Source organism: Ambystoma mexicanum, chromosome 9 (assembly GCF_040938575.1).
Source record: "Ambystoma mexicanum isolate Mex_15411 chromosome 9, UKY_AmexF1_1, whole genome shotgun sequence".
Lineage (NCBI taxonomy): Eukaryota > Metazoa > Chordata > Amphibia > Caudata > Ambystomatidae > Ambystoma > Ambystoma mexicanum.
Window position 1 is genome coordinate 339,271,249 of NC_090931.1, and position 17,918 is coordinate 339,289,166.

A 17,918-nucleotide genomic window follows, 5' to 3' on the forward strand; every position below is an offset into this window, starting at 1 on the left:
CTCAAGTTTGAGAGGAGCAGGGAGGCTGTTCCAGAGGGTGGCCCCGTCCGAGAAAAGAGATCTGCCCCAGCACTCTCTGCTTGGAGAAGCAACTGACCCTCAGAGAGTTGGAGGTGGAGGAGCGGAGAGCTTGAGAAGGAAGATGTTTAGGAAGAGAAAGTTGGAGGTAGTGCGGTTCCAGGCCCCAGAAAGCCTTGTGGACGATGCAAAGGATCTTGAACTTCATCCTTGCAGCCACAGAGAGCCAGTGAAGAGATTTCAGAGCTGGAGAGATACGGTCCCTGGGCTTGAGGCCAAGGACAAGTCTCACAGTCCTGTTCTGAATAAGTTGTAAGAGTCGGAGAGTTGAGACTGGCAGATTTAGAAAGAGGCTGTTGACATAGTCCAGCCTAGAGAGGACCAGGGCTCTGGAGACAGTGAGCTTCTGGGGGAAAGTGAGAATACTGTCATTAATGCAGAGATCATTGGCGGCACACCATTCCTGAATTGTGGCCAGACAGTCTGGTATGAGAGAAGGAGCAGAGGTGGCTGAGGGGAGCCTGAAGGAGATGTGGTGGGCAAAAGGTGCCAAGTAGTGTTTGAAAAGCCAGGGAGAAAGGTTAGACCCCTAGGGAACACCACAAGTAGAGAGAGAGATAGAAGAGAGGAAAGACCCCAGTTGGACCTGGGAGGGTTGGTCAGTGAGAAAGGAGGTCAACCAGGCCAGAGTCGAACCAGTGATACCCAGGTTGTCATAGAGGCGATTGAGCAGGAAGGAATTGTTGACTGTATCAAAGTAGAGGATAGAATGAGGAGAATGAGGGCAGAAGGAAGATTAGGAGACCAGGCGTTCACAAGTGTTCTGGAGAGCAGCTTCTGTGCTTCTGGCAGCTCTGAATCCAGACTGGTGGTCATGGAGACAACAAAGAGATTTGGTATGCAGACTGGGCTTCAAACAGATCCGCATGAGAGGGGCAAGGACATCAAGAGTGTTAGAGATAGAGAGATGAAGGTTAGAGAGGGCTGTGTCAGAGTGTGAGTCAGCTAAAGGTTTAGGAGGAGGAGGAGGAGGAGAGAAAGTATAGGCAAAAGCCTCAACTGACAAACGCTTCATTGGCCAGATGACTGAGAAGGTAGGTGGCAGTACTGGGGTCAACTTAACCATGAGCGGTAGAGAGAGAGGTGTGGGAGGAAAGGAGAAAGGGGTCACTCTGCGATAGGGGAGTGGTTAGAGGGTTCGAGAGGGGGAGGTCCGAAGAGATCCGAACATCCAGAGCATGCCCTGCAGAGTGAGTCAGGCCAGAAGGAGGAAAAGAGAGAGAGTAGCAGAAGTTGCAAAAGAGCCCCAAAGAGGGGCTAGTAGCATCCAAGTGGATGTTCAGGTCTCTGAGGTGGAGAAGTTGAGAGGTAGAGGCAAGGGGGGAGGAGGAGAGGTCAGCCCACTCAGAGAAGAAGAGGGCTACCTGACCAGGTGGCCTGTAGATAGTGCCACAGTGAGAGAGAAGCCAGGAGAGACAGAGAGCCTTCAGACCAGGCATTCAAAGGAGGAGTAGTACTGCGTCGGAATGACAGAAGCAGGGATTCACTTTGGGAAAACGAAGGCTACACCCCAATCTGGATGTTTGGTTCTGGGTTCGGATAGGATCTTGTAGTTATCAGGAAGGAGAGTGTCAAAACTCATGACAGAGCTGGCCGTGAACCAAGTCTCAGTGAGACTGAGTACATCCAAATCAAGCTCTTCCAGGGAACGGCTGATGTCAAACGAGTGTTTCACAGCGGAGTGAGAATTGAGAGTAGCAATGTGGAACAGGTTGCCACTTTTGAAGGACTTCTGTGGAGGGGTAGAGGCCAGAGGTATGCCCTGCGAAAGTTTTGGAGGCACCCGGGGATGGGCAGAGGAGGAATAGAAGGCAGCGTAATCAGAGATGAAAGAGAGAGTGCCACAGAGGTAGCGGCAGAAGGAGGCAGAAGGGTGACCAAAGAAGCACAGAGGGTGCCAGAGAGGTGGCGGAGGGAGGAGGCAGCAGAGGAGCCAGAGAGGGGTAAGTAGGGATGGCAGGAGAAAAAAGGAAGTTGATAAGGTGTGGGAAGCATCTATCAAAAAGAAGGAGATTGGCCTGAGGGCCCTGGACCAAGATGATGCCATTTAAGTAGACATTGATGATGGTCTTAGAGGAATGGAAGGGGGCCAGTGAATGGGGGAAGGGGAAAAGGAGAGAGAACAGAGACCATATGGGGGGTCCATAGGCCTGGAAATGGAACAGCAAAGAGGATGTCGGTAAGGGTCTGTCTGGCGGAAGCACTGGTGTAGGTATCGGCGATGGGGAGGCCTGGGTTGGAGACCAGGATGTCCCTTTTGAGCTTTTTCCTGCCAGACTTAGTGAGAGGGATAGGCTAGTTGATAGAGTAGCAGTTAGAGAAGATAGGTGAGACAGAGAGCACCATAGAGGGTGCGTGTGAAAAGAGGGGGGGGAGCCCAAGCAGGGAGAGGAGGGGGGCGCTAGGGGGTAGACAACATTCGATATAACACTTTTGCACTTGAGGTTCTCTATTTGGTCCGAAACATTGTAAATCAGCCTTTGCTGGTGGTGTGCTCCACTGCCAAATTACAGTACTTGCAGAGGCCCAGCCATTTCTGCTAGATGTTGGTCAAATGCAAAACTTGTCTAGGGCTGTGTGTATCCCACTGGACTGGAAGCACCAGACTAGCCGGAATCCGTTAGGTGATAGAAGCACCTCAGGTACTCCAAGAAGCCATCTACTTTTCCTATGGTACGACAGTGATATAGTGATATAGTAGACAAATCACGTTCTCACTGCCTTGACTTCACCCACAATACCTGGTCTGGCTTTCATGAAAGAACGTACGTTATTATTTCCTGCCTGGTGGTATATGGAAACAAGTGTCACTGAGATCCTCCCATGGTTGTACTTTTGTTTTCCAAGTATCATAGACCTAAATCACTCTTCCAGAATTGGATAATGAGGACACTACTTCCGGGCCTGGCTAAAACAGAAGTCAAATCTGGTTCCACCACCTTCCCTGATCCATGCACCCCCTTATTTACAAATCCATCTTTTGCTCCGGAGTGTGCTGATAACGCTTTATTTCAGTGGGGTAGTGGATTTGTGAAACAGTGGCAGTACTTTTCAGTGCACTCGTAATCAAGCCCAATTATGGTGCGTAAGGAGCAGTTTATATTTAAATAAAGGGAACATTTAAGATTTGGTACCTGCAACTGAGGCAACAGGTAACCAGTTAGGAAATGGCTATGTATGGCAAATTCCTGCAAGAGTGACTGCTGCAAACCAGAAACCTTCATGAAGGCACCTACAAATCTCGCCCTTATGTCGAAGACAGTGTTAATGCCTTACTTCATTACTCCACATTTCACGAAAATACTTCAAAATTGGGCCTTTCTGTGTTTTAGAGCCGATCAAATAATCATTGGTAGTGATGATACAAGTCTTCCCAAAGGTAGTCCTGTGGGGAAAATGTAGAGGATTAAATGTGACGACGGGATGTATTGTCCTGGAAGGGTTGTTTGTGGGAGCTAGTTTTGTAAGATTTATTTTGGGGTGAATGTATTTCCCTTCTGGGACTTGTACTCTTCTGTAATGTTTCCTGTTCACAACACTAATACAAATATTTTGAGGACAATAGTTATCAAATGTCGGAACTCGAATGCAAAAATCATCCAGTACAATGTTTCCTTTTTTAGGAGCCTGCTTCCAGAACACATACTGTTAGCATCTGCCTTACTGTGTTTTCAAATGCAGCAACAGGGAAAAGAAAACCTCTTCAGTGACGACGAGCTTGCTTTTCTTGTTCATGGTAAAGTATTCATTTGAAATAAATTAACGGAAGCCTTTTGTGAATAGTGGGAATGATGTAGTCTCAATGGAACATCTGGCCCACACATTTCATCACATAATGTTTTCACTGGAGGACTGGACGATATGCAATCCTGCCAGCATATGCACCTCGACCGTAGCTGTTATCCTACTCCTGCATGCAACGTATTATTTACTCCTTGCTATGCACACCTGGCACATAGCCCTGCACCGCATTACCATGCCTTCCTTCCTGCTAATCTCCTACCCGTACACAAGTCTCCGGTTCACGCCTGCCTTGTGGAAGTCTGGACATAGGACTCTGCCCCTTGCTGGCTTTCCGCTCCTCGCCCCCAGTACAGACATTCAGCTTTCTCCTACTCTTATGACTACAGACTAATAGGCTAGAACCTGCCCTTGGCTGTACTGTGTCACCTTCTCAAGATGTTTTTCCCAGTGCCAGGCAACCACCCTCATAGAGCTCCACCATTCAGTCTATGCTGGATGCATGACAGAGACTCTCCATCCTCCTGGAGCCCTGTTCTAACTGGAAGAAGATTCTGATTACCTATACTATTGATCTCCCAGCCTCCATCCTCAATTGGTGTGGCCTCATTGTAACTTACTTGAAAGCAGCCCTGCCAAATTCAGATGAAGTTGGTCCTTGATTTTCCTCAGCTCCACTAGACGTCCTGATATCCAGGGCTGCATGGACGTTGCTTATCCTAGCTTTACCTCTAACATAAATAGCCAAAAGTCCAATGGGAAACTAAAGGTCATAACTCTTCTGGAAAATCAAAATGCTCTTTTTGCAGAGTTCTCTAGTTGCCCATAATCAGGATCAAAGACTACAAACTTACTGTTTTTCTCACACTCAACAAACAAAGCATCTTGTCTCAACCACACTATGCGTTTAATGCATGGGACTGCCTCCATCAGCAGGGGCCAACTACTCTTTGTGAAAGACCCTGACACCCAATCCATAACGATTACCCTCAGCTGCAATGATGGTCCAAGTGGACTTTCATGATTTGAGATATTTTGCTGTGAGTTGTAGGTCTTTCTTTGCCATAGTGCTGTTCTGTTTAGCTGTATCCTCCAGTTAAGGACCTTAAAGTCCATCATTCATACCTAGTCAGAAGATTACATCCCCAAACCTTCAACCAATGTCAATCTTCAAGCAATCAGGCCTTTCACGAGTGCTTTTGCTGTGCACTGGCCTCAGCCTATTAGAATTTTACACTGCACTAGATGAGTCCTCATCACCTATGGATTTGCATAACCTGAATATCTGCCGCATCAATAACAATGATACAACACATACTGAACCAATATCCAAAACTTGATTGAATCAAAAATCGTGTAGCCTAGCTGTTACAGAGACTTGGTCTTATCTCACCTGGACACCCTCGTCCCTAAAGACTTAATCTTGGAGGTGGTGGATGAAATGCCCAACATTGAAATTATAGTGGGTGGGGATTTCAATTCCACCCTTACACAAGAAAATCTGGAAGAAGAATGTCAAAACGCTCAGTATGTAAATTTGTCATGTGAGAGGGGCCAGTTGTGGTCAGACTTTTTTAAAGAATGGGATATGGCTGTTATTCCTTTCGCAAGTGATGGGTCAAAAGTGACCTGGAGTAGGGGAATATATTTCTCCTCCATTGATTACATCGTTACATCAAAAACCCTGGCCACGATGGCCTCTCCCTGTACAATTGAATGGTCTGCCCTGAGTGACCATTCGATTTTGACATGTACTTTTAGTTGTAAATTTGGTGTTTATTCTATGTATAAACCATTGGCATTACCTGAAACTGACAGACAGATGTTATCAGTAAGGTGGAACTCGAAAACCTGTAGGCTATTGAACAGTCTAGTCAGTCGTGACATATTAAAATATAATCCTAAACAGTTGTCAACGGTAGAGTGTAGCTCATTAGATCTCATAAATGAGAATATGATTCACTACCATCTGAGTCAGATTGGCACTGGAAATAAGCAAGAAACATCTACAGTTCTAGTTGAAGGCTATAACTTGGAGATAATGAAAAGAAAAAGAGAAAAAAATGCTGTAATTAGAAATCTTACAAAGGATTATATTAATCATTTTGAACAAATATTGCATAAGAAAAAATTAATCTTGAGTAAATATAAAGAAGATATTAGAATGATTAAATTCAAGGCATATCTGAGAAAAAATCAAAATATGATTAAGCTCATGATAGGTAGGAAAACACGTGAAATCTGGGCTATACTAAGAGATCCTATGGAAAGAAGTCTAGCGGAGAAATGCTCCACAGTGAGTGGCGAACTATGGACCGAATTTTACACTAATAAATATGTAGTACCAGATAAGTTCAAGTCACTTAAGTACGTCGTAAATGTATCACTGCTGCCTGACACTTGTCCATGGGACTTCGAAATAATTGAGTCAGTGATTAAGAGCATAAAGTTCTCAAAAGCAGCGGGCCCAGATGGAATTCCTCCATGTTTGTTGAAGGATGACCCAAAATTCTGGGCAGGACACTTAATGCGCAGCTTTGATAATATCTTTAAGACCAAGAAACTACCAGTCTCCTGGACATCTGCTTTAATTATTCCTCTACACAAAAAAGGAGGAACAGCTGAACCAAAAAATTTTAGACCGATTGCTTTGATAGATACTTCGGCAAAAATGTTTGCCAGCTTACTCCTTAGAGAATTGAATGAATCCATAGTGGCTTTACGTATTCTCTCACGCTTTCAAACAGGGTTTAGAAAACGCATGGGAACACAACTGAATGCAACTATTCTCGCGCATTTATTAAAGAGCTCAACAGGAGCTCTTAATGGTCCGATATACATGGCATTTGTGGACCTGTCATCAGCGTTTGACTGTGTGATTAGAGAAATACTGTGGGCAAAGATGCATAAATGGCAGATCCCAGCGCTTATAATAACAATGATAGCCATGCTCCATACTAACACAAGCTATAGTGTAAGAATTGATGGTACAGGTCGGTTAACTGACCCAATAAATACATTTATTGGGGTAAAACAAGGATGTAATCTTGCGGCCACCCTATTTAATTTGTATTTAGCAGATATTGATAAGTTGTGGGAACACTCGAATAGCTTTGCTGCAAAACTGGGACATCTAAGCATAAACTGGCTGGCTTTTGCCGATGATATCATTCTTTTAGATCGCACGCCATTTGGACTACAAAACAAAATACATTTGTTCTATGGCTACTGTGAAAAACACAATTTGGCAGTCAACCCTGGTAAATCGAATATAATGATTTTCTCTAATAAAAGGAAAACAATATCAACTAAATGGTTAATTAATGGAAACTTGATTCCTCGTACACTAGGGTTGATCTACTTGGGATATAACTTAACGAATTCTGATTCACTGGTAAAATGGCAAAAAGCAATTTCAATCAAAGCACTGCCGCTTATAGCACAAATGAAGATTATCCATCGTAAGCTTTGTAGATTTTCTCTCATTCCATTAATAGAGTTTTACCTGCTTAAAGTAGAGGCAATCATATTATATGGTTTAGATTTATGCACACTAGCGATGGGGCACATTCTAAATTCCTTACAGGGAATGATTTGGAAAAAGGTATTACATCTGCCCCTTTCGATGCCAAATCCCATAATAATCTATGAACTGGGGCTGTCATCTTTAGCGTCAAAAATGACATGGCGTAGGTTGGCAAACTTTGCCAAAATTCTCCAACCAATGGAAAACTCGCTATATGAAGATTTGGCAGTTATGATTAAGAGGGGTAAACCAGACTCTCTACAGAAGGCTTACAAGGAGACACAACAGGTATTAGTGTTGATTGCGCAAAGTACGACAGATCTAGCTACCTTGCCTCAAATAGTAAAAAAAAAACTATATATATACGATTGGGCGAATACTTCTGATCTAATTGGACAATATAAAATGTATGAAGAATACTCTAAATTTATGCATAACCAAAAACCACTATTACTATACATTAGGCAGGTACCTAGTAATCTGATAAGAGCAACGTACATGCGATTCAAATTTAATCTAATGCTAACTAAAGACCGCATGAAATCTTGGAAACATAATAAAAACGAGCGGCACAACCTGAATTGTAGATTTTGCATGACCAATGTAAATGAATCCTTGAAACATCTAGTATTATACTGTACTTCTTTCGAGGAAGACAGACAAAAATACTTGGGTAAATTCCTAGTTGGTATCATGGGAATTACCCGAGAATCGTTATGGGTACAATGTATGTGGGGAAACAGGATTTCACTTATATTTGCATTAGTAAAAGTCCTACAAATTATTGAAAAAAAACTTGATTTGGTTGAGAATTGTGCTAAAAAAATAGATGTGAATTCTACAAATTTATTACCTAAATATACTGACAGCATTCATGATACTGTTAGACTTGAAGTGTTTGGACCTTAATTTTAAATGATGTTGTTTATGTTGGTTGTTATATGTTATATTTTAAGAATAACTATGTTATACATTGAAAAAATATGTTTATTATGTATCATTGTAATTCGAATTTTATCCTTGAAGACAAATTGGATGTTGTAAAGATGTATCATCAAAAACAACAATAAAAAAAAAAAAAAAAAAAAAAAAAAGACTTAGATATCTTGGTAAAGCAGTAGCTGAACAGAAAAGGGGGATGACATTCAATGGATCTTTTTAATACCTTCAAAGGCCACATGATTGTGAGCAGTATTTGGAAATCCTTTGACTATCTAGCACTGAAGATCACCTTAATATGGGCACTTATAATTTTAGCCTACCACCCTTCTGTCCCTGACCCAAATTTTGGCACAGAATGAAGAGATACTTTAAATCCACTTTGGCTAATCAAGCAGACACAATCCTAATGATGGGAGACCTCAACATAAGGATTGATGTACAGGAGAATGTCCCCATTCAAGATTATTATAAACAATGGATGGGTTAGGTTTTGACAGCATGATCCAACACATTTCCATGGTCGTACCCTGCACAACTGATTATATCACAACTGTGTCACCTCTAACACCTTGATCACCCAAGCATTCTGGAGACACCATTCCCTTATCAAAGCCTGTGTATGTTAAGGCTTACCCCACATCCTATGTTCTTCAAAACACGATATTCATTAAACCAGAAAACAGTCGTCCCTTCTTTTGTCGCTGACCTATTCTTCTTTGATCTAGTTAACCAGACCAATCCCAAAGATCTGGATTTGAGTAAAGCTTTCACCACAAACTTGAAAACAGACGCCCTTCTGTCAAAGTCTCTAAAATCAGCAGTAAGGCAAAATAAATAACATTTTCGATCTGAACCTAGCCTGCATGAGACGGGTAGGCCACAAGTTGAAGGACTCTTGATGAAACCCAACATCAAGAAGTCAGACTAAAATGGCTATGGTAAACCAGCCATTATAGACAATCCATCAATCTGAAAAAGCCTGCTTTATGCACTTTTGCATCAACCAAGTAACAAATAAATTTAAAGATGTGTCCTTAATCTATAAGGAACCTGTAAATCCTTCTGAAACCGACTCTTGTGTAGCCCATACGAGAGTTAACTGACCGAATTGCAGACTTAAATTCTAAAGTGGATTTTATTCAAGAGTCATATCCCTACCCCAAATAACCAGTAGCAGATGCCTCTCCCAGGTCCAATTCGAAACCCAAGATTTGTAGAATTCTGACCTGACTATATCAAAAAATCAAATAATCAAAAGTCAAAATATACCCTTGCTCATCGCATTTCCCAAAATTGCTTATGCTGTCCTAGGGCACCCCTCTAACTGCATTGTGCATTATATTACTGGCCACTGGAATCCTCCCTGACCCCCCAGTTAGGAAAGATGTGATAGCCCTTCCCTTCAAGATTCAAAGCAAGCAATTGCCTAATTTCTACTCTGCCAAGAGAAGCAAAAGATAATCAAAAAGGGGGAGGGGACACCTAATACCTCCAGGAGTTCAGCAAAATTCTGTACTCTTTCAGGACAGCCCTTCACCCTCAGACCATGCAGACGTACTGAGACATCTCTGTGCCACACCAAGGACGATATGGTAAAGAACCTAGATTCAAATCGGCCTATGTAAATCATCCTCTCATTACTGCGAGCATAGTTGGGTCTCAGGGGAACTACTTTGTCCTGGATTGAGTAATTCCTCAGAAAGCTCTCCCCACTGGCAGCTGGGAACCATTCACCTTCCGACCCTTGAAACTCCCTTTCAAAGTCCCATGGGGTTCCTCGTTCTCCCCTGGTTGTTCTACCTCTATTTTATTATGCTTAGAGATGTGCAGGATTATTTCATCATTGGTTTTAACATATATGTTGGTGAAACACAGCTCATAATCCACCATGATACTGTATCTGCTCTAAAGTCAGTGTGTATGTCTACAGCTCTTTGGAGTCCACTCGTCAATGTTTAAAAGCCATTTCTTGTCTGGGCACAAGGGTGGCAGAAATCCTATAATGTGGTCAGGTTGCTGCAGCATCCATTCCAAAGACTTGGCACCATGCCTGATGACTAAAACTAAGAATCTAGGAGCTGTGTTTGACCAACACTTATAATTCTCGTACCATATCTCTTCAATCACTAGCTGTTGCCACTTTATCCTCAGCCTCCTGTATGAAATGGTCCACTCCCTCAAGTTAAAGAACAAAGTCCAACTGGTCCAGGCATTGGTCATGTCTAAACTGGACTCCCCAAGAAGGAAATTACTTATCTACATGGCATGCAGAAAACAGCCACACAATTACTGTTTGGCCTCAGAAAAAACGGCCTTGTTTCTGTAGCACTAAAATACTTAAACTGGCTCCCCATCCAGTGCTGGGTTGTTTTTAAAGTACCATTTAAAGCAGTATGAAATCAGAGGCCAAAGTACCCATCAACCCACCTTGTTAAGCATGCTCTCCCACTTCCCAGGACTGTCATATCAAGCAATTAAAACAATCGTACACCTACTCACAAAAGGGATATATAAAGAAGATGGGTTCATGGCCAGTTCTTGGAAAGCCCTTTCATGTAGCTAAAACTTGAGCCTTAGCATCTGAAGTTTAAAAAAGCAGTAAGCACCCCACTGTCTAAAAAGGTGTTCTGGATGGTTCTCGGTTTTTTACGGTTCATTTATTTCTGTTGTGTTTTTTACAGCAATGTTTTTACTAATTGTTTTAGTACAAAATGCAGTGGGAGAACCTACGTTTCCACCCACTGCAGTCCCTCTCCCTACCCATGCCGAGCTTTAATCTATGAAACCAAAAATGTGATGGGTGGAAGGTTTTGAATTAATCTAAACCACTGGCATTGCTCTGGACAACCTTCCACAACACAATTTTTTAGCGCCATTACAAAAGGGATCCAGCCATATGCAAATCTGCCAGCTACTGCCACCAATAGGAGCAGCCCTGCCCGAACTGCTAGGCCTGGTCCCCTCTGCACGGAAACACAAGCAACCCCAGACATGTTTCGGCCTTGTTGGGCCTCCTCGGTGAGGTGCAGCTTGGTTCCCTATGGTGCAGCGAGCAAGGGACCCACGTCTGGGCATACCCTCTCTCACATAGAGAGTCAAATTGAAACCAAAAAAGTAATGAGTGGAAGGATTTGAATTAATCTAAAACACTGGCATTGCTCTGGTCAACCTTCCACACCACTGTGTTTTAGCGTGTGTGCGCGTTTTGCAAAATGGGTCCAGCCATATGCAAATCAGCTAGGTATTGCCACCAATAGGCGCAGCCCTGCCCAAACTGCTAGGCCTAGTCCCCTCTGCATGGAAACACAAGCAAATCCAGACATGTTTCTGCCTTGTTGGGCCTCTTCGGTGAGGTGAAGCTTGGTTCCCTATGCCGCAGAGAGAAAGTGACCCACGTCTGGGCATAGCCTCTCTCACATAGGGAGACAAACTGAAACCAAAAAAGTGATGGGTGGAAGGATTTGAATTAATCTAAACCACCGGCATTGCCCTGGGCAACCTTCCACCCCACCGTTTTTTAACCAATCGGCGCTATTGCAAAAAGGTTCCAGCCATATGCAAATCAGCCAGGTACTGCTACCAATAGGGGCAGCCCTGCCCGAATTGCTAGGCCTGGTCCCCTCTGCATGGAAACACAAGCAACCCCCGAGTGGGACGGGTATGCCCAGACGTGGGTCCCGTGCCTGTCGGGCCTAGAGACCCAAGCTACTCCTCACTGATGAGCCCCAACGAGGCCGGAACATGTTTGGGGATGCCTCTGGTCTCGTGCAGAAGGGATGTGACTTAGCAGTTCAGACTGGACGGCCCCTTTTGGGGTGGGCCAAAGTCTAATTTACACATGCTCTTTCCCCTTCTGTAATGACTTGGCAGGCGAAGAACGATGGTCTGTAGGGTTGCCCAGAGCAATTCCAGAGGTTAAGATTCATTCTAAACCTTCCAGTCATCACCTCTTTGTTTTTGCTTTGTCACCCCGGGTGAGACGGGTATGCCCAGATGTGGGTCCCGTGCCTGCTGTGCCTAGAGACCCAAGCTACACCTTACTGATGAGGCCCAACAAGGCCGAAACATGTTTGGAAATGCTTGTGGTCTGTAGGGTATTTTGTGTAGATTTGGGGCCTAGCGGTATTTTCTTACCGCCAAAAATAAAGTAATTCAGCAATAATCACTCCTTGCATTCAGATTGGGTTTGGTATTATAGTAATATAGTGGATATGCATTATTTCAGTACACAGATACATTTAGTTGGTATGCATTTCGTTGTGGTATAGTGATGAGCATAATTTCTTTGTTTTATTTGTGGCCCCAACAAACAAAACCCCTTTCGTTTGTTTAGACTGTTCTTGTGATCTCTAGAGGCCTCAGGCTTCTACATTATTCAAGAACACCACATTTTCATATGGAATGCCACTTATGGCTGTTATCACTGATTTATCTACACCAGTGAGCTATGCTTCCATAAAGTATTCACAATAACATGTGGTATAATCACTAATTTATTTACATTAGTGAAACTATTTTCAGAGGCCTCTCTTTCTACTGACTCATATACGTCCAGCAAACTATTTCATTATGTTCCACTCAGAAATCACACACACATATATACACTGAGTGGAACCACGCACGCAGCTATTTATAATTGCTCATAACATTACTTTATCTGCATAGAAACCTGGCGCTTTAAGCATCATTCCCTCTATGGCATAATATTTTTTTTAGACACCAAATGAAACAGAAACAAGAATACTCTTAGGCAGACTGTGTTATCACAATTTCATTTTAAAATGATACATTACCATTCGTGAGACACTCCTCTTCTGAAATAAAAACATGAGAAAGACAAAATGCAAGAACACTACGTATTTCATTTCATATTTGCACAAGAGAGAGAAAAATTACATCGTTTGTTTTGCCTTCAGCTGGCAACATTAACATGTGTCATTTGAACACAGTGAAAAGCTATCGCTACACTGCCTGTCTAAAATAGGTCTCATGCACATACCGCACCCTCTCTTTCATACAAGATAATTACCAGCGAATTGTAGCTGTTTAGCACACAAACTCCCCGGACTGGTCGCTTTCTTTAAATGGCTCAAGGCTTTCCTTCAAAGCACCCCAGCGAGGACATGCAGTTCTGATCTGCGGTCTCTCAAGCCGGTGCTTATCGACTGGAATCTTCAGTCTGGGAAAGTCAGCAATGGACTGGGACGGCACCTCTCAATCAGGAAATCCCATAGAAACTCCAGCCAGGTCTTCCCCGGAGCTGTGTAAAATGTTCTCTGCCTTTCTTCCTCCCCGAAATGTACCAAGACACCTCTGTTACAGCCCTTCAGGTGACGTGTCACCAATGAAAATGCACATTAATCTATCCTCCTCTTTTAACAATGTCTTGGCTTATACGGTTTAGAAACTGTATCTACTCATTTCCTCGCATGCAGGTTTCTCATCCTGCTAACACAGTGAACAGAGAAAAAAAAATGAATCCAAGTGCACGTTTAAATGACTTTCAGAGCCTGTTTTTATCCACCTCATTTTGCACTGGAGAACACATTATGATGTTAATAAATTAAGATCATGTTAGTACTGTTAATTATATTAGTTCATTAATCCTCTAATGTGTCTCCTGCAACAGAAGCATTTCGGGAGAAAAAAATGGTGCAATTGCTTGTACCGCATTATAGCAATACATTGATCTCATGCAATGGTGCTGTGCTCCCAAATTGCTTGTACCGCATTATAGCAATACATTGATCTCATGCAATGGTGCTGTGCTCCCAAAACACGCTAAATAATCCTACAGGTCTCGTGCAGAAGGGATGTTACCAAGCAGTTCGGGCTGAACTCCCCCTTTTGGGGTGGGACTAAGCCTGATTTGCATATGATCTTTCCCCTTCTGTAATGGCTTGGCAGGCGAAGAATGATGTTGTGGAGGGTTGTCCAGAGCAATGCCAGAGGTTAAGATTCATTCTAAACCTTGCAGCCATCACCTCTTTGTTTTTGCTTTGTCACCCTGAGTGGGAAGGCTATGCCCAGATGTGGGTCCCATGGCTGCTGGGCCTAGAGACCCAAGCTACTCCTCAATGATGAGGCCCAACAAGGCCAAAACATGTTTGGGGATTCTTGTGGTGCAGAAGGGATGTGACCTATCAGTTCCGGCTTGACTGCCTCTTTTGGGGTGGGACCAAGCCTGATTTGCATATGGTCTTTCCCCTTTTGTGATGGTTTGGCAGGTGGAGAACGATGGTCTGGAGGGTTGCCCAGAGCAATGGCAGAGGTTAAGATTAATTCTGAACCTTACAGCCGTCACCTCTTTATTTTTGCTTTGTCACCCCAAGTGGGACGGGTATGTCCAGGCGTGGGTCCCGTGCCTGCTGGGCCTAGAGACGCAAGCTACTCCTCACTGATGAGGCCCAACAAGGCTGAAACATGTTTGGGGATACTTCTCGTGCAGAAGGGAAGTGACCTAGCAGTTTGGGTTGGACTGCCCCTTTTGGGGTGGGACCAAGCCTGATTTGCATATGGTCGTTCCCGTTCTGTAATGGCTGGCAGGCGAAGAACAATGGTCTGGAAGGTTGCCCAGAGCAATGGCAAAGGTTAAGATTTTTTCTAAACCTTCCAACCATCCCCTCTTTATTTTTGCATCCTTAATCTATGCCAGATTGCCTCACTCAAACAACCCCATGCATGTTTTGCAGCACAAATTTGGTAAAGATATTTCATTAAAAAAAATGCTGCAGTAAAAATGATTTGGTAAAAAGACTGGAACCCATCCATGATGCAGAGTGGAACTCTGATGCTTCTATCTCAACCATTATCACACACTTACTTGCAGAAATTGTTTAAATACGGTTTGATATGGTCGATTTAACATCTTGAGCTGTTTGTTTGCTTCTCCCCACCCACCTCGACTTCCTACCCCTCATCCCCCTCTCTTCTTCCCCTCCCTTTTACCTTTGCACTCTGAAGTATAATTTAACAATTTAGTACATTACAGAACACTAGTACATATTTGAATCTATGTCAATGACCCCTGAGTTGGTGGGTGCAGATGGCCGTCACCTCCATGTACTCACCCCCGACGAGGCTATAAGCACCCTAGGGTTTTTCTGGGTATGTGGGTGGAAGAATCGTCAGGACCAGAGCACAAAGCCCCGGTCCAGCAGATAAGTGAGGATGGAGGGATGGGGGTGGGCAATGGCTTTGGATGTCATTGGGGGAGCAGGGTATGTGGGAGAACACAGAGAGAGGCTCCTTGTTGCCTCGCCACAATTAAGATGGCGCTGCCCGGGTAAGGGTATTGGGCGGCTGGAAAGAGTGGACAGTACACAGTGTTTTCTCACCCGCTCCCCCAGCTACCTGATTGGCTGAGTCCTCTTCTCCGGCTGCAAATACATGTTCCCCACTCAGTGTCCCTTTGTTGACTGTGAAAAATAGCATAGATCATTAAAACACATGGATACAAACTCTTTGCATGTTTTTGCAATTTTGCACAGACGGAGTGGGACATGGAGCAGGAAATACGCTCTGTGCATATCCCCACTCCTTGAAGGGGAAAATGAGTGTCTCCGCCCTCATGTTTATTGATGTGGTGGAGAGGCTTGAATCGAGTATGATTTCTGCCATGTTTGAACATGATGGCTCTTGCAACCGATTATTTGCAGGCTGGAGTGGTAAACAAAATGGGAACCCGGGAACTGCATGATTCCTATGCCTGTTTACCAACCTAACCGAACAATTATAAAAATCCAGTAGAGCCGATTGCAACATGAACACAGTCACATCCGTCTGCTCCACTGGATTTCCTTGTTCATTTAAAGTGGGCCTCTAACTTTAAATGTTAACTTTTGCAGCTACCTTTAATTGTACAGCTATGATACATGCTATGTTGTAAGGACTGTTGTACCCCTTATCAACCGACCCCTACTGATGAACATCCCTTCATTGTTTTCCCAAACTAGGTATGTACAGCAGGTTCTACTCCAAGTAGTACAAATCAATCCAAAAGAGCCAATAAATGATTGCATGATATATGGGAAAAACACACATTTATTATAACAGCATAGGCAGGGAATTATCTAAAAAGACATTCAACTACAAAACATGAGATGGCTGGTTTTATAGCAAATTACAGAAGATAAAAGACAACAAATGTTACAACTTATTCATATTTTTTAGGTTTCTGATTTGACATTGTCATTTGCACTATAGGTGCTTCAATATATTGCCTAACTCTATTGGTTTATTCTTACCTTGTGACTAGTTCATTTAGATTGTGATCATCTCCTTTCACATTCTTCTAAACATCTATCATTTAAGCTTCCCTTGTAATTAGTTGCTCCAAGAGGAGCATGTGTGGAGTGAATGACTACGTACATTTCAACCAATCCCTATGTGAGATGTGACAGTTTAACATTGGAATTTTAACCTAACATCCTTTCTCACTGACCTAATTGGTTGGCACTGTTTAACTGTTCTCACCATTGTTAACTATTCATTGGCAGTCCATTTTGCAACCCGTTGTTGGAAACATTACTTGCTTGTCCTTCCTTTCTCGTGATTTCATCTGTCCTGCTTTTGACCTTATGTGCTGGTGCTTAGCTGCATGCAAACTACATTCTCATACAACAACCTGGAGATATATATATATATATATATATATATATATATATATATATATATATATATATATATATATATATATATATATATATATATACAAAACAAGAGGGGTGGCAGGGGTGCTACTCTGGGTTACAGCTGCAGTAAACTTAAACAGTCCAAGGATGTTCTCCTCCTAGCGTGCTTTCATGCCTCAGCAATCTTCAGGGAGTCTGTGATTGGATACAGGTGTGCAGGGTTAAATCCCTCTGGTATGTACCAGGTAGTGGCAGCAGGGAATTCTGGTAACTGTAGTGTAGAGCCAGCCAGGATCCAACTCTCCCCCATTTTCAATGTTAGCCCTCAGTGGGGAGGGGGAGGGAGTAACCATCAGTATGGCACTCCAAAGTTAGTCAAGAGTAGCCGAGGTACAGCCACTCTGGAGCCCCAGTCTCCAGGTAGATGTGCAACCAAAACAAGAGGGGTGGCAGGGGCGCTACTCTGGGTCCTAGCTGCAGTAAGCTTAAACAGTCCAAGGATGTTCTTCTATATTCACTGACAAAAAACATTGTTAAAGGGACGTTATGGTTAAGTTGCACTAGTAAAAACCTATGCAATTCGTTCCCAAAAACATTGTTAAAGGGACGTTATGGGTAAGTTGCACTACTAAAAAGCTATGAAGTTCACTGACAAAAAACGTTGTTAAAGGGACAATATGTTTCAGTTGCCCTAGGAAAAACCTATCGCATTCAGTGCAACAAGTACTTGAAAGGAACATTACACTTACTAACAACCTATTACAAGTAAAACCAAAAAAAACCAGAAATTCGCCCGTTATGGTAACCTAAGCAACCATGACTTTCTACACCACTGTCCACTGCTAAGACTAACAACCATGATATCAAACATGACATCACAATTGCCATTGATGTTGCATCATTAATAAATAGAGAAGTGGCAATGGTGTGCATAGCACACCTATGCACAGGCACACAATGCATGCTGCCCAAAACGCCATCCCAAGGGAGAACAGTGG

The 17,918-nt window shown here is 43.2% G+C and overlaps 1 protein-coding gene across 1 annotated transcript in view; it reads left to right on the top strand.

The window, feature by feature from the left end:
• The window catches only part of LOC138487325 (uncharacterized), a 2,513,852-nt gene that overhangs the window by 2,031,006 nt on the left and 464,928 nt on the right, over positions 1 to 17,918 (top strand). Inside the window, exon 82 of the mRNA XM_069613924.1 lies at positions 3,702 to 3,814. Within this exon, the coding sequence (XP_069470025.1) occupies positions 3,702 to 3,814 (113 nt within the window). The remainder of the gene's footprint in view (positions 1 to 3,701; positions 3,815 to 17,918) is intronic.